We start from the raw sequence: 18,183 nt of genomic DNA, 5'->3' as shown, positions 1-18,183 counted from the left end.
AGGATGCGTTGGTCTAGGTCTCTGTGAAGAAAGCGATGTCTGGCGAGAGAGAGTCGAGCAGGTTCCAGATAACCATGGCCTGTTTGTGTACGGAGCGTACATTGAGGAGGATGCATTTTAGGGTGTCGCCGGTGTTGGGAGGCCGGGGTGGCGGTGAAGGTCTGGTGGCAGTAGAGGCAGGAGAACTGGCCGTGGGTCATGTTCAGCGAGGCCTGTTGGCATTCTCGAAGTCTTCCAGGGTTGAGTGCGAGCAGGGTGGTGGTGTTGTAGCGATGGGTAGTGGGAACCGTTAAGTAGAGGAGGTGGGAGGGAGAAGAGGCTGGGAGGCACGAGCACCGGGGTGCTGTGCGCGCCCCCGCACGGCGGGGGAATTACCCCTGCTGTGAAGGGGTTAAGTAAATTTGAGAATTAGTTTGGTAAAGTGAGACAGGCAATCATCCAGATATATTATTAAGCCATATAGTTACACATGTATCAATAGATAATGAAAGTGATAGTTCATTATTCCAGAACGTTGTAATCACATTTATGTTACTTTCTAGAGTATTAGATAATTTTTTATATAAAATAGAAACACCATGAGGATTCGTAGATACAGTTTGGATATAAAAGGATAAATCAGCTAGAACCTTAGATGGAATATCATGCGAGAAATAATCTAAAATGTAATTACTTAAATATTCATATTTTATAAATTCAGAATTAGATAGACCAAACTTTGTTTGTAGATCTTCAAACTATATAAAAGTGTTTTGAGAATAAACATTTAAGATAAAAAAATACCAGCTTTAATCCATGAAAACCAAAAACTAATATTTATGTTCAATTTAATAACATTACTATACCATAAAGATAATTCATCAGTACTACACATGGGATACTTAAAAATTGAGTCTAAATCGTTGAAAATCATTTTAGTGGATTTGAGGAGAACAGACTTATGAAAAAATTATGATTTGTTAGACACAGATAACATAGTGGCTAGTGGAAAGTGGAAAGGGTGTTACAATGTGGAAAGGGTGTTACAATGTATTTTTCAATGTGGAGCCAAGTAGGCGGATTTTGTAAAAAGGAATGATTAAACCAAATGGCACTTTGTTTTAAAATAAAAGCTATATGATAAAGAAAAAAATCTGGGATACCAAATCCAGCATTACATTTAGACATTTTTAATTTTTTATAACTAATAGGAGGTGCTTTGCTATTCCAAAGAAATTTGGAAAGAAGTTTATCAACATCATTATACAATTTTAGTGGAAATTGAATAGGAATCATGGCAATGGTATAAAAGATTTTTGGAGCAGTATTCATTTCAATAGATTCCATTCTACCCCACCATGAAAGATGCAACGAGGACCATTTAGACGTTTTGTCTTTAATATAATCTAAAACAAAATTACTGTTTGAGGTCATTGTTGATTTTATAGAAAAAGAGAATAAAATACCAAGATATTTTAATTTATTCTTTTGCCAAATAATTTCATTCATGGGAATCATATCAGAAGTGGACGCTAGTATTTACTATGAGCTCTTTTTAAAATCTTTTCTGCTACTTTTAAAATTGCTAATAAATAGTTAGCTTACTTTAGTTTGTTGGGGGTCGCCTCTCCCTGGTCCACCGCAGCCTGTGCTGTTTGTGTGGAGGGAGCCTCTGCGATTTCAATTTCCTCGTGTCCTCGCATCCTGTGGCCCGAGCTTGGCGGCCAATTTAGGGGTGGTGGTCAAGTCGTTGGAAGATCCCTGCTGAACTACTTAAGAGCACCATGGCGCTGCCGAGCAGCGGACGCGCGCAGAGGGCGCACCGGCGGCACTCCGAAGGCACGCCAAAGGCAAGCCCGTCTGCGCCAGTATGATGCCAGACACGCTGCCTCTCCTAAGAGGGGTTTTATCACCTATGCTCGGGAGGTCTTGCTTGAGCGGAGGACCCCGGTAAGAGATGTAAGCAGGCGGATGGGTACACTGTTGAAGGTCCTTTTTGTTGTTTGAAGTGTGGCTTTCAAGCCACATACACTGTTCCTAGGCGTCACTGCCCACTTAAGTCTAAGCGGCATGCGAGCATTCTTAGTTTCAATTGCCTCTCATTAGTCAAACATTATGCCGATATTTTTGACTTGCTGGAGGAGTCGCCGGATGTGCTCTTTCTTACAGAGACATGGCTGTCTGTCTGATGCCACTTTAGCTGAACCAGACTGGAGCTCCCTGCGGGCTAAAGGATTCTAAGAGTGAAAAGAGCATCTAGAGGAGGGGGGTTAGCGATAATCTATAGATCATGCTATCCTTGCTCCTTCACTAAACAGTTGATTTCAGGCTGTTAGAGGGCCTATTTTAAGGTTACCTTTAGCTCAAATTACACTATGTCCGGTCTTCTTGTGTACCGACCTCCGGGACCCTCCCTTGGTTTTAGAGAGGCCCTTGTAGATATGGTCAACACACTAGCAGTTAATGCCGCTAATTTTACAGTGTTGGGAGACCTGAACCTCCATTTAGACAATGATGAGGACACTGAAATAGCGAGTTTTGTAGCAGACCTTGCAGCTTGTCAACTGCTGCAGTTGGTCATTGGGACCACGCCTATTGCGGCCACTTATTGGACCCGGTTTTCACTAATATAGTCCATATCACTATATGTGCCCCTGCCAGGATGGGTTGGATGGACCATTTCTTGGTCTTTATGTCGCTGCATGGAGTTACTCCTGCCCAGTCTACGGGTCGGTTGACTCCGTTGAAGCGTATCTGGTATAAATTGGACTGGGATCAATTGGAGGTGGGCCTTTTGGCCACTCTGCCTGATCTGCCGGAAGATATTAACGAGGCATACCGGCTATTTTCTGAATGGGTCAGGCGCCCATTAGACAGCCTCATCCCTATGAAATGGTCAGGTAGTCGTGAGACCAAGTCAAGGCCTTGGTACAATGTGGACCTTGCTCACATGCGCAAGGGATGCAAGAAGCTGGAACGGATCTGGAGAAGGGATTTCTGCACGGCAGCTAAGGACACCTATAGGGCAGCAATTAAAAAATACCATAAAGCCATCTATCAGGCTCGAGCAGCTTTTCTCTCTAACCAGATCCGCGAAAGCACTAATCCCGCAAAGAGCGTGTTTGCCATACTTACCAGTCTGCAATCTCAGCAAAATGCCGCTGGGTCCACTATCAACTCTAATAAGCAGTGTGAGGAGCTGGCCACCTTTTTTGTTAAAAAGGCAGATGATATCTACAGCTCCTTCCCAACCATGCACAGCAATGCACCGGTGGCATTGGGAGGTCAGCAGCTAAATATTTTCCACTCTTTTTCCCAGATTTCGGTGGATCAGCTGCGATTGCTGTGTGGCAGGATTAAGTCAGGCTCTCCTGCTGACTCTCTTAAACCTGACCAATTCAAGAAGGTATTACCTACCATACCACCCTCTCTGATTCAGGTTATTATTAATTCCCTTAGTACTGCTACCGTGCCCAGAGTATGGAAACAGGCCAAAGTCATACCTTTGCTTAAAAAGCCTGCTCTTGATCCCACTAAAGCAGAAAACTATCGGCCCATCTCTCTGCTACCTTGGGCAGCCAAGATTACCGAGGCGTATGTGAACTCCCTCCTGTCAGACTATCTCACTCGTAATAACATAATGGACCCCTCTCAAAATGGCTTTAGACCCGGCCACAGCACGGAGTCTGCGCTTCTGGCTGTGACGGAACATCTCTGGTCAGCCATGGAGAGGGGGCAAACTTCAGCACTGATCCTGTTGGATTTAAGTGCAGCGTTTGATACGGTATCACATGACATTCTGCTGCGTCGCCTGGCGGAGGTAGGAATTACGGGTCAGGCACTGGAGTGGCTTGCCTCATTCTTTCATGAGAGGTCTTTCTCATTATCAGCCCCCCGTTATGTCCAGTGAATATGGCATCAAGCAAGGGGTGCCACAGGGTTCCTCCCTCAGTCCCCTACTATTTAATATTTATGTTCAACCTTTGGCTGCTGTAGCCTTGAGTAGGTGCCTGACCATGGTTTCATATGCTGACGACACTCAGTTAGTGGCGGCACTCTCTCATAACACCGAGCAAGACGCCCTTAAGTTTCAGGGCGATCTTGCGGCAGTGGCCGAGTGGATGACTGCTAACTGCCTCCGACTTAATTCCAACAAGTCAGAGGTTTTGGTGGTCGGCAGAGACCATGGTCTGTGGAGTGACCTCTGGTGGCCAGCTAGCCTGGGCTCGCCTCCCTCCCCACAAGCAAGTGGTTAAGAACCTGGGGGTTTAGTTGGACTCATCTTTAAACTATCCAGTCCAAACCAAAAAAATAGCAGGTACTTGCTTTGGACTTTTACGGGGGCTTAGGCCACTGATGGGCCTCTTTGATGCCTCTATACGTCAGGTTATTATCCAAGCTATGGTCTTACCCAGACTGGATTATGCTTGCGCAAGTTCTGCTCCGTATCCAGTGCCATTCGCCGCCTCCATTGGCTTTCAGTGGCCAGGCGCATTGAATTCAAGGCTCTGTGTAGCTCTTTCAAGGTCTTGAAATTGGCCACCCCGCCTATTTTGGCTAATCTACTCACACCGTATGTTCCTCCACGTCCCTCAGGTCAGAGGGTCAGCATTTGGTAGTGGTCCCTCGGATCAGTAGAGTGCGGGCTGGTGGTCGCTCTTTTCGTTAGAGAGCTGCCGCACTCTGGAACACACTTCCGGTGCAGATTTGTGGCTTAGAGAACTACCTGGAATTTAGGAAGGCCATCAAGACTCTGCTCTTCCCTACTAACTAGCTGGTGTCACCCTGCAATATGTTGGTCTTTCTTTCAGCGCCGGGACGCCCTTTTGCTTATGTTGTTACCCTAACATAACATAATATAAATGTTTAAAGGAAAAAATTCTGTTTTGTTAGTGTTTAATTTGTATTCAGAAACCATAGAATATTTTGTTATTATTTCTATTAGGGAAGGAAATGAGGATAATGGGTCACTGATAAATAAAAGTACGTCATTGGGATACGCTAAGGTTTTAATAATAACATCCTTGACATTGATGCCTTTAATATGGTCACATTTTTTTATAGTAGTAAGAAAGGGCTCAATACCGATTAAAAACAATAGTGGAGAAAGGGGACACCCCTGACATGTACCTCTAAAAAGGGAGAATTGGTTTGAAATTTGGCAGTTAATAAATATTCGATCAGTAGGAGCAAAATACAAAGCTGAAATCATGCGGATAAAATAAAAATTGCCAGTGAAGTTTACCAAAGGCTTTTTCAGCATCCAAAGCCATAATTCCTAAAGGCACAGTCAAAGTATGACCTTGTTCAATAACATGTAATAAAGTTCTTGTATTGTTAGCAGAATATCTATTTTTCATAAACCCAGATTGATCCGAATGTATGATAGAGTCTAATACAGGGGATAATCGTGTAGCCAATATTTTAGCATATCATTTACTATCTTGATTAATTAAAGAAATAGGGCGATGATTAAAAACAAGAGTAGGGTCTTTGTCTGGTTTAGGAAGATCAATAATTAAGGCCTCAGTAAAAGAACCAGACATAATTCCTGATGAGCCAAATGCTGTAAAAAGTTGGAGTAATAATGGAGAAAGTTGTGACTGAAATTCTTTATAAAACTCTGCTGGTATACCATCAGGACCTGGAGATTTATTTATTTTTAGAGATTTTATAGCAGATAACATTTCTTCCTTAGTCAAGTCCAATTTTATCTGACTGAGAAATCTTGGGTAAACCACATGAGGACAGAGTAAAAATCCAAAAATGCATTAACTATATCTTTATGAGTTCGGCATTCTCCAAACTTTCCGTATACATGGCTAGTAGTGATGCGCTGAGTGTATCAGACATTACTTTGTACCACTCAATGGGGATCCCGTTGGGGCCCAGCGCTTTCCCGGATTGCAAAGCATTGATGGCTAGTTGTATTTCGTCAGTTGTGAGGTCTGCCTCCAGCTCTTTGGCCGCTTCCGGCGTAAATGTTTGGGTGGTTATATGGCTGAGGGAGTCCATTGCTGCCTCCTTCGTCACTTCTCTGTCTGGGGTATATACTCTGTTAAAGTATTCTGCTAGTGTGTGGACTATGTCTTGAGGGCGGGATCGAAGTATCCCATTCGATGCGCGTAGCTGTAATATGCCTTTAGTGCCTCCCCCTTTCTTGTCTAGCCATGCTAGCATTTTTCATGCCTTGTCTCCCACATCATATATTCTGTGTGTGGTTGCTGTAATATTATCGATAGTCCATCGCTTTAGATGGTCTCTATATCGTTGACACAATTGCAGGGTGTGCAGCGAATTCGGTGTGGGGTCCGCCATATGCGCTGCATTCGCAGTGTGGAGCGCTAGTTCCAACTCTGTCAAGTCTCGCTGATGCGAACGTTTGTGTCCCGTAATGGATGTTATGGCTTGCCCTCACAAGACTGTTTTGTATGCATCCCAAAGGACCGAGGGAGATGTCACTGATGTCAAGTTTTCTTCAAAATAATATGGTGTCGTTTTCTTCAGTTCTTTATGAATTTTAGGGATCTTTAGATAACCATGGTATATTGGGTATATTCTCTTGCAAGACTTTTCGTGACATGAGAGAGTTAATAGTATGGGGGGAGTGATATGATATTCCCCTGCGTTGAATATCTACATTGTCCGGGGTCCTGCACTGCACGTGGGCGGGACTATTCAGTGCTTATGACTATTGATGAGTATCCCCTGGAAGAGAACCAGCAAGTCCTTTGGGTATGGCACCCTCCGAGTGTTTGCACATAAATGTTAAGGAGTTGCTTGAGGTGTTGGGGGTTTCCCATAGAGAACGTAGGTATCCCATCCCATCCTAAGATGACTATACTTACCAGATCGCCAGCCGGTCCTTGGGGTACCGCAGCCTCTCGATTCAGCCAGCGCCGAGGGCAGGAGTGGGCGCTGTTAAGGGCGAGTAGAGCTATCATGACTGGAGGGGCGCGCAGAGGGTACTCGGAGCTTCACCGCTCCTCGGGGAAGTAGTCAGACGCTGCACCGAAAAAGGAGTAGCAGGAGGCCGTGCAATGGAGGCATGACTGTGGGGGTCCACTGCAGAACGAGGGCCGTTCAACACACGCAGGAGTCTCAGCACCGGAACACGTTAGCGTGAGCAGCGTCACCACCCCCACCTCCAATGCCAAGCGCATCCCTTTCTTTAAGAAGGTAATGCCCAGGCCGGCGTGGGCACTGCTGCAAGCATGAGGGGGCACCTCCTAGCAGGCTCCATACAGGACACAGTGGTGTGTAGCCATGTTTGTAGCATTTAGTGGACTACGTCACTTGAAAACAACCTTTGCAAAAACAAAGACTCGAAAACAGACCTTGCACAAAAAAAAAAATAATAAAATAAAATAATAAAAAAATCGACCTGCACTTATCAAGCGCAAGTCTCAAAATATGTTGTGGTTTTGAACTGGGAGAGTAAATTAAACACGACCTACCATATGGGGGAAGCGAGTTTGTCTGGATTTAAAAATGAAATAGACGTCAAACTGTTTGTAGGGAAATATGTGGGCAAGGTCAGAATTCTGCAACTGTCTAGTGAAGTCCATGTTCTTGCGAAAGATGGTTTTGCAATCTGTTTTGACTAGAGGGACCGGCCTGGAATGAATAACCTGCTTTTGCAGCCTTGTGTCGGTAATAGATTCCCTTGCTGAGAACACACTTTACTGCCATCGGCTGGTTGGATCTTTAATAACTGTTAGCAGTTGATTTCACGGACAATTTATATGAGGAATGCCGTGCTGTTGAAAGAAATGCCCACAATCCTCCCGGTTCCGACTTCTCCTCTCCCCCTCATATTTTACTCTTTTGGGGGTGCATTATTCTTCTCTGTTTTACGTCACACTATTTGAAGTTTTTGATTAAGTATAACTGTGCCAGGCTACAAAGATGTTTTTGGAGTTACTATGATTGGAAAAGGAATTAGTTTATTTGTTGGCATTTTATTTTATTTTGTGTGGTCTTTCAGAATAGACATACCCATTTTTTTCTGGCTGAAAGGACGCAGACGCCGCAGGCCCCACATTTTGAAAGGCGAGCTCTGTCCTGTCCCGGTTTAGCTGTCACTCTCTCTCCTCCACCCAGGATTTAATTACAGAGGCACCTACACAAATTACTAACATAAGGCTTGATGTTACCGATAATAATCAAATGTCTCACGTCACCCGATGCTGCAGGTGAAATTAAAATGCGGCGACACCCCTTCCCCCCACCACCATGCACACCTGGTGATGTCAAGTAGGGCCACACACGTAGCCGAGAGTATCATGTGCATTACCCGGACGGGCTGTGCGCCTGCATTGAGTGCACTTGGATCACGTTCTATGCATTAGGGAATCGAGTGTGCGTAGCCCGCCCTTTATTAGGTTTCGCCTCGCCGAAAGCTGCGCAGCAGACTTTCGCGCAGGGCGAAATCTTATATCTAGAGATGTGTACTCATGTCCCGCCCCTCTGTTCCATTGGCTAGCTCCATAAATGGAGGCTAGCCATTGGAACAGAGATCTGTCCGTCATGGCCGGACCAGATTCGTGGGCGTTCCCGCGATTTTTACTCATGCCGCCCCTTTGCGATCGCCATGCGGCGGTAGGCGGTGTTTTTTTTATTTTTTAAAGCTTTGTTTTCGCCATTTTTGAAGTGTCCTTTTCAGGGGCGGGTTGCGCGATGTCCCGCTGTCCGTTCCCGCCCCCCCTCTCGCTGTCCGTGTGCCCGTTCCTGCCCCCCCCTCCCGCTGTCCGTGTGCCCGTTCCCGCCTCCCCTCCCGCTGTCCATTCCCACCTCCCCCTCCCGCTGTCCATTCCCGCCCCCCCTCCCGCTGTCCGTGTGCCCGTAGGTGCTTGTTTCCTTGGCCTCCTCTGCTAACTAGGTCTGTCGAGGATTGGTGTGATCGACTGTGCGTGGGGGGGTTTGGTGTGTGTGTGTGGAGAATTCCAATTTCTTTCATGTTTGGCAAGACATGGGAGGTATTCTTGCCGCCCCGTGCTCGAATGTGTTGATGCGGTGCTCCGGTGCGGCGCTCCAGTGCTTTTGGCTCGAGTTCGCGCTATATAAATATGCAAAATTTGGAAGAGTTTGGTCATCTGCGATTCCTGCTTCACGCCGGGGATGCCCCTTTTGAGCTTGCATGACGTGCACTTCTCTGTTTGACCCTAAGCTTCAGGCGACCGTTTCTGTGGGTTTTGGACGAGGATATCCGCACTGCATTGGTGGGAGTTAACGCTGCGGTGATTTTTCTGAGCAAGGCACCAAGACTCTTTCCCCATGCCTATAGATACCTGTTAGCTAGTCAGGTCCTGGAGATTGGCTGGGTGGGGGTAAAGGGGGGGGGGGGAGGTGCGCCTTTAAAGACTTTCACTCCAATGGAGACATAGTGACGTATGCTGGGCATTTCTTCTGTGCCTTCTCCATCTTCATCACTCCCATTGTACAGTTCGGATGAAACCGCACGGTTCTTTGTCTCTGTTTTGTTATTACCCATTTGCTGGCGCTCTTATCAACTAGTGGTTTCAGCGATTTACAAAAACGGCTAACACTTAGATAAAAGTAAATCAGACAGAGAAGCCTTGGAGCAGCGATCGGTGTTGGGTAGTTTCAAAATGACACTTAGTAATCACTTAAGCGAATTCTAGTCAAGGGTACAGTTTGCGTCTATTACTAGAATAATGGGTTGTCTCTTTGCAGCAAAGGCACATTTTATTTGTTTTACTGTACCAAAGCTCCCTCTGTGTGTGTGCTGCTTAATTTCGTGGTTACGACGATTACCATTGGATATATTTTTAGCACAAGTACAGAAGAAATGGGTTCATCCAAGGTAAATTTTACCTTGGCCTACGGTCAACCCCAACTTATTTGGGGGTTTGTTTAGTCTGCACGCTATTGCATACATTATCTAACAGTTGTTTTGTGATCACTGTGGACGCGAGAATCCTTATTTGCTCTGCACATTTGCTTCGCCAGTTTCTATTTCAATCACCTCTTTTCGACGGTACTTCAGTGAAGAAGCAGGGTGACGTCCACCACATTGTTTTGTATGGCACACTGTTTTTATTCTGCTGTCAAGCATGGACTCTGTGGTTTTTAATGTAAACTAAACAGTATAGATTTAACGGAGGTGTGGGGCGGGGGGCGGGGGGCGGATTAAAAAGTGCAAGGCCCTCCGACTTGATTTTGGTTCAGGAGTCTCCTCGTGCGCTCTGCTGGGCTGCTGTGCAGAAATTCCATATATTTAAAATTAAAGTGCAAGTAATTTCTTTGCAAAGTGGTTCCAGTATGAATACTGGTGACTTAAATTTTTCGGACGAATTGCCTTCACTTTAAGGTAAATGCTTTGCTATTCATTGTGATTAATTCTTGGAAATGTGTGCATGGACCAGGCATGGTAATGACCTGCCAGTGGTCAGGAGCAGGTGGTGCAGTCAGGGACTGAGAGGAAAGACCAGAGCGCAGCAGGCACGTTGCCTCTAGGCAGTTGCAAGGCAATGAGAGAACCTCAGGAGAAGAGTCTAAGTCAGCAGTCTTCATGCAAGTTGAAATATTCACCCAGCAGCTGGACTGTGGTTCATTGGGGAGGGGAGCGGGAGATCCTGGATGCCCAAGAAATCTGGGGGTCTCTTGGTCAGTAGAGCTGAGAAGGTGTCCTGGGTAAGTGATGGGCAACTAATGAATTGGGAGCACCAGGAAATGCTGCCGGGGGTGTGGCAGTCATGCGGGTGTTGGCCATGGTTGTGGGGGAAGGTGGGTAGTGTCTGAGGTGGGGGCACACTGCACTACACCAGCAAAGTCTGCGGCACACCAATGAGGTGAGAAACAATGGCGGGCATAGCTTTGCGGAGCTGCTCATGTGACGTTGGTGCCATAGTGTAAACAGGCGCTGTGTCTAAGGGATGTCCCTGCTCTATCTCCGGTATGAGGACACATAATCTACCTGTTTTAGTTCGCTCCATATGTCTGACCCCGTTTTTTCTGTTGGTTATAGGTTTTTGGCCACTTTACCACTACTGATCAGTGCTAATAGTGCATCTGCCCTGTGTGAATTGTGACAATATTTGGTTTACCATGAATAGCATATGGGATTTGTTGTTTTGCCCCAGATTTTTCTGACCCGATTTCTGTTGGCTATAGGTTTTTTGGCCACTTACCTCAATTGATCAGTGCTAATAGGGCATATGTCCTCTGTATGAATTGCGACACTGTTTGGTTTACCAGGAGTAACACGTCTGCAGGAGCAGTCCGACGAGGAATCCCTGTGGCTCTGGGTGTGTGTGTGTGGCTCTGGGTGTGTGTGTGTATGTGGCTCTGGGTGTGTGTGTGTGTGGCTCTGGGTGTGTGTGTGTGTGTGTGTGTGTGTGTGTGTGTGGCTGGCTCTGGGTGTGTGTGGTAGTAATTGCTGTCTGCTGAGCTCGTCCGTAGGGTACAATAGGTCTCACATTTGCGAGAAATTAAGCTAATGGCAATGTAAATGACAATGCAATTTATTTATCTATTTTCAAAACCAACACATAAATACAAATTTTGTCATTTACAATGCCAATAGCTGAAACTTTTCCAAAGTCGAAACCCTTGCATTGTAAGTGCTTGTTCTTTGAGGAGTCACGCGGGAATCGCTGTCCTGGTGATGGCAGCTCTTTGCTGTTCTCGTTATTATTAATATTACTGTCGAACAAGAGCCCTGTGGGAAGAGGAAGCATTGCGGGCATCTCCGAGAGCTGATGGGCTGACATTAAGAGACTCGCGGGGAGTGAGGCATATAAGTTTGAAGTTATTGAACCGGAAGCAGTCACATTTTCTATCGGAAGTTCACAAAGGGCGTGGTTTGAGCTGCAATAACTAAGTCCAATGAGTAGAAAAATGCCTGGTAGCTCACAGCTTCCCTTCCAAGCAGTGCTAACGTGAGGCAGTGGTGTGCAGGGCTAGCTGGGGGTTCCATGCTTCAGGTACAGCGTCACGGTGCAGTGGGTAAAATACAACAAATACTCACTTGGCTTTAATATGGATCAGATGTTTGATTTCCTATAATTGCATCAGTGTTGAACCCATATTATTTAATGAACTAAACACCAATCTGAAAATAAACAAGGATTGACAAAGACAATCGGTCTCGTGGTAATTGCCCGGCTTTTTGTTTTGTCAATGAATGGTTTGCTTAGGCATAATTTTTATAAGACGTTATTGTTGTGGGAGCTAAAATGTTTTGGGTCTGAAAAAACACACATTGTCTTAGTAGTCCCTGGCACTGAAGAAAACTACTTTCTGTGGCTATATGCTCTTTTTTTTTAAGAGCATATAGCCTTCAATGAGAGTAAAGTTAGGCATGTTATGTTATGTTATGTTATGTTATTTTTATTTGTACCGCGCATAGCTGCCCCAGCAAAGGGGCGTCCTGGCGCTTTGAGAAGGTAAACACAACACAGCATTAAAAGCGGGCAGAAAGGAGAAGAGACACAACAGATGAGCTAAACAAATAAAAAGGTCTTGATAGCCCGTCTAAACTGAAGGAGCTCATCGATGGCCCGGATTTGTGGAGGAAGAGAATTCCACCAGCTCGCTGCCAGGACTCGAAATGTAAAAAGATATATATTTAAATAATTTTAATTAAAGACAAAAGATCTCAATTAACGGTTGATGTAATTAGGGTCCCAAATATTAAAGAAAGTCACAAAAGGGCACCCATGAGATATATCTGTGCATCAGTTCAGATTTACAACTTCAATTAATTCACAGGAATTTACCTAAGTAGGCCTGATAACTATACTTCTAGTAAACATTTTTGAGCTGCATTTTAGCGTGAGCAAATATGAATTAGTACGTTTGTACTAATTAATAAGATAAAAACAGGATCGGCTCTAGATCCTTGTCCCCCAAAAATTCTTCAGTCGGTTCTAGACTTAATTGCACCAGTAGTCATGCAACTATGCAATGCCATGTTCTTGTCAGAGTTATACCCTAATGCTTTGAAGAGTACTCTCCTAAAACCTCTCCTCAAGAAACAGCACCTGGCCATGACTGATCCGAAAAATTTTAGACCTATAGCCAGTCTTCCTTTTTTGGCTAAGGTGGTAGAAAAAGCCATAAACCAGCAGCTGTCTGAGTACTTAGAGGATCATCATCTGTTGGACAGTACTCAGTTCGGTTTCCGTAAATACCATGGTACGGAAACGGCCTTCATAAAGGCCGCTGATGACATTAGGCTCATCAAAGATCAAGGGAGCACAGCAGTGCTCATACTGCTGGACCTCTCTGCGGCTTTCGACACGGTCGATCATTCCATCCTGATTGACCGTGTCGGACGAATGGGTGTACAATAGAGAGCAAAAAACCTTCTAGCCTCTTTTCTGTCTGACAGAACTCAGACAGTTACTCTGGGCATATTTCAATCAGCAGAGCTTTCTCTACCTTGTGGGGTTCCTCAAGGCTCATCCCCGAGTCCGACACTTTTCAACATCTATGTGTCGGACCTTGCTAGAGTCATCAAGCAATATGGGATGGGCCTTACCTCCTATGCAGATGACACCCAGCTAGTCCTCGCCATTAATAACAACGGAGATGAGGTGGCGAAGCGATTCCAAGAGGGCATGCAAGCAATAGGAGACTGGATGTCCTCAAACTGCCTTAAGCTAAACTCCGAGAAGACCGAGGTGGTCATCTTTGGAAAAATTTCACCATTGTGGTCATCTATCTGGTGGCCATCTTCATTTGGAACCGTGCCCAAGTCGGTTGCAAAGGTTAGAAATCTAGGAGTAGTGTTTGACGACCACCTCAATTTCTCCGCGCATGCTAATCAGATAGCAACATCAGCTTTTTTCAAACTAAAACTGATCAAAAAAATTCTTCCATTTCTACCCGATACTGCAGGCAAAACTTTGGTTAGCACGCTCATACTTTCCTCCCTCGACTACTGCAACGGCATTCTGGCCAATGCCCAAGCTCGGGTCATTAATAAAATGCAACTGGTGCAAAATGCCGCAACCAGATTACTATCAAAAACCCCCAAATTTAAACCTATAACTCATACCATCCGCAAATACCATTGGCTACCAATAAAAAAGCAGATAGAATTTAAAACGCTCTGTCTGGTATTCAAAGCACTGCATCACTGTGGCCCTCAATTTCTGAGAAACCAGCTTATACCATATTTTCCAGCTAGGCAACTAAGATCAGTGACTCTGCACCAACTAACAGTACCCCGTACCAAGACTCTGTCATGGGGTGACAGACGTTTCTCAGTTTCAGCTGCCAGATTGTGGAATGCACTCCTGCTCCCAATCAGATTAAATCACTCCCTCAATACGTTTCGCAAAAGTCTAAAGACATGGCTATTCACACAGTAATTTAGTTTGGTTTTACATTGTATGAGACATGAGTTGAGTTCTCAGCGCCAAGACGCCCTTGGGCGAACGTTCGCGCTTTATAAATCTCAAAAATAAATAAATAAATACATGCTAAAATCTGCTTACCATTTGCAACTTTCCCTACAATACAGTACCTTATTTCCCCACCCAGGAAAAAGTTTTAATTCTGCTCTGCCCAGGAGTAAATGTCTAACTTTTCCCAGTGTGGGAGGAGATTAGAGAAGAGCTGGTGGAAACCCTTCAACATGCAAGTTTGTATGTGTGCACAAATTCATACGGTTATTCCAAACCTGGCCCTACCACTTCTTGCTACATCTAGCCGCAGATGTAAATTTGCTGAAAGGTTGCACAATCAGTGAATTGCTAGAATACAAACCCTGCTATAACAGGATTAATGGCATAATCAGAGAGGTTATCAGAGTTCTGGTATAATTTGTCCCCTGCATGGGACCAAAGCGACAAGTGAATTTCTTTTTACAGAGCAAGTAGATTTATGATGCATCCCGTACCATGGGCAAGCAGATATCTTATAAAATGCCACTCCCCTGAGAGACCATATAACTAACATGCAAAATAAAATATTTAAACATTAGCAAAGTGATATAATTTGTCAAATCTCAGACTTCGTTTTATAAATCATTACTTTACCCTAAAAGAGATACTGAAGATAGATACCTTATGCTCCTGGGTTGCCTCTCCGACTGGAACCACATTGTGACTCTTGTGGTCCTTCGACATGCTGCACACCACACAGATGGGTTTCTGATCATTTTGGCAGAAAAGTTTCAGCTTCTCTTCATGTAGTCGGCACACATTTTCATCTTGGCAAGTTGTGCTGGGATTGTGAAGCTGTTTTGCAATTTCAACCATGCGCGTCAGCTGCCTAACAGGCCTGAGCCTTACTTTTGGAGAGGTTTTTCTGCATTGCGGACAGGGGAAGTTTGTTTGCAATCTTTCCCAGCATCGAGTAATACAGGACTTACAGAATGCATGCCCGCACTCCACAGACACAGGCTCTTTAAAATAATCCAGACATATTGAGCAGGTGGCTTCTTCTTCCAGACTTTGTAAGTGGTTTGTTGCAGCCATGTTTCTGTTGAGTGTAAACAGAGGTGAACTTGAGCACATACAATAGTCATAAAAAGAATAAATGTACCAAACCAGACCCATCCCCACAGCATAACTGGTTACCAATGAGCACACAGTTAAGACATAAAATGAATTTATCATACATCTACATTATAGCCACGAGTAGTGATAATAATATTGATTAGATGAAGGCGAACAACTATGCTTCTTTTGAACAGTGACTACCCTAAACTGCATTAGGACATAAAGGTCAGCTTAGAATGCTTCCTGTTTGGGGTCCTGCTAAGAACAGAGTGAGGGTGGGCTAAAATGTCTGTGAAACAGGTGGGTTATGGACTGGGTGAATGTTACCAAAGCACCTCCTGGTTTTGCCTTTGTGGAGTGTTTTAAAAACTGAGCATACTTCATGATCGGCGTCTGTCCCTTGATTAGAAAGTGACACATATGGAGTCAAAAGGATGTGGGAAACGGATACAGCCCATATTGCTCTAGTGATGCTTCAAGAAACTTTAATGGTAGAAGAAATACATGAAAAGGGATATGTTTGAAGAGAAAATCTATTCTATTCTACTTGGTTTTTGTGGAGCGCATCGCTGCCATGTCAAAGCTTTCACCAACTCGGATTAAAACCGCACCAAGAAAAGCTTTATTCGGCTGCTATTTAAAACAGACATAAAAGCACAGAACAATTATATACAAAATTCATTACAGGTTATATACAAAATTCATTACAGATTCAATAAAAAAATTAAAGAAACACACTTCATTTACCGTTAAAAAAGGAAACCAATTGCAGCCATTAGCATTCTGGAATATTTCTTTTCCTGATATAAAACACAGCTTTTAAAAATTGCGCTAGTCTCCACGCTATATGTTCATTATCTAATAGCTGAAGTACGAACATGGCTTGGCGGCATTGTCTGAGACCTAAGTTTTTTAAAAGTGGAATAATCCAGACTTTCCTCTGTTCCAGGTAAAATTTAGAAAAACAGGACTACATGCATAGTAGACTGGTCCGCCCTTTTAACACAGGGGCACAGTATTAATTCACATGACCAATCATTTAGTTTAGGAAACGACACGAGTCTAGGTATGATTCCCAGTCTGAACCTAGTTAAAAGAAATCTATCAAAAGTGCCCGGTACAAATAATAAATAAGGCTCCATCCCCATAGTGGTTCGTAATAACAGGTGATGCCTCACTGTATTTATGCCTAAATAGGAAAAACATTTTATAGATGATAGCTTCTCGCCATCAATATACATTTCACGGGTCCTCCGAGTCCCTTGCCTGCATTCATGACATAGGTCTTAGCTATGTTAGTTTTGAGACCTAGATCCCTCAAACATACTAAAGCCATCCAGGGCAGGTTGAAGGCCGTTTTGAGTGTGTGCCATCAAAACGGCATCATCTGCATACAATAATGCGGGAATAGGGTGGCCCTCTACCTGGGGGTAATCTTTGCCCTGGAGGAGGAGTGCAGCTTCGAGGCCATTAATGTAAAGATTAAAAAGGAAAAGGTCCAGATGAAATCAATGGTGGTAGCGTATCCTCTTCCATTAAAGGTGGGGGGCATACAAGAGGGATTAATTATTAATTCATTGGATAATCCAGATCCAATTTAAAAATTAGCTCATTAAATAAATCTCCCGTCTTTGAGTGATTAAAATGGCTACTATTGTCTGCTTCATTAAACAGGCCGCACAGTCGTACATCCATATGGCTACATAAACCACAGTTAAGGTCACCCAATAATAGAATTGACGTATCTTTAACTATCCCGTTGCATATTTTCATCACCACCTCCATTACGCTCTTAACCACTAGATGTAACTCATTTTGGGTGGCAATATTATATACATTAATCAGGAGAATGCAATTCTTGGTGCTGAAGTTTAGTTCTACTAACTGGTAGAAGGTGCCCCCTTCGTGAAACGTCTTCCTACTTATGAGTTTCTCTATGCTCTCTGGGATTGAAACCCCGATTAGATCCTCACTCGGAATAGTGCCTGGTAAGGTAGGGTCCATGGTGCTAGTTACTCTTTGCACTCCCCTGCTACTTGAGGTATCAAAGGGTTGCTCCAGTCAATCAACCCCATCTAAATTGTAAAGAGGGTCATAAAAATTAAAGGTAAAATTGTAAATGTAAATTGATACTTGTATAGTGCACTACTCACCCGCAAGGGTCTCAAGGCGCTTGTACGAATACCGCTGTGGAACCCATCCTGCCTTTCCCTGTGAGGCGTCCACTCCTGGGCACCCCCAAGGTGGAGGCCAGGCATCCTTAGCATTGTGGGGGCCGTTGTGGAGATTAAGCAAGCTATTGCCCAGAGTTGCAGAGTGGGACTCCATGATTGGAATAGGCACCGAGGCGAGAATTATCAGGCCCGTGGAATTTTTGAGCCCAAGACCCGCCGAGGCGGGGAATTGAACCCTGGTCCCGGGCTAGACCTCTGCATCAGGGTCTGCCGCTCTAACCATTGAGCCACACTTCTCCACCAAAAGTTGGTATAGCGTAGCTATGTGGTCCAGAGTTACAGGTGTTACTAAAATACTGGTACCTGATGCAAAACTGAGGTAAGTTGATAGAAAAAACCTAAAGGTACCACGCTTACGCCACTCTTACTGACCGGATAATAACTGGCCTCTTCCAAAATACTTCTAACCAAACCCGGGGACCTAAATGTGATCACTACACAATACCCTGCTACTGTTTTTGGGGAACAACCAATCCAGAGGATCCGGCGGACCA

General features: G+C 44.5%; 1 protein-coding gene across 1 annotated transcript in view; it reads right to left on the bottom strand.

The window, feature by feature from the left end:
- The window catches only part of LOC147717733 (uncharacterized), a 127,849-nt gene that overhangs the window by 70,027 nt on the left and 39,639 nt on the right, over positions 1–18,183 (bottom strand). The window contains exon 2 of the mRNA XM_086924512.1: positions 15,018–15,435. Within this exon, the coding sequence (XP_086780638.1) occupies positions 15,018–15,431 (414 nt within the window). The 5' untranslated portion in view covers positions 15,432–15,435. The remainder of the gene's footprint in view (positions 1–15,017; positions 15,436–18,183) is intronic.

The sequence above is a fragment of the Lissotriton vulgaris genome, chromosome 5 (assembly GCF_964263255.1).
Source record: "Lissotriton vulgaris chromosome 5, aLisVul1.2, whole genome shotgun sequence".
NCBI classification, from domain to species: Eukaryota; Metazoa; Chordata; class Amphibia; order Caudata; family Salamandridae; genus Lissotriton; species Lissotriton vulgaris.
Note: the sequence above shows the minus strand (reverse complement) of the source record. Positions and strands in the feature narration are given on the sequence as shown.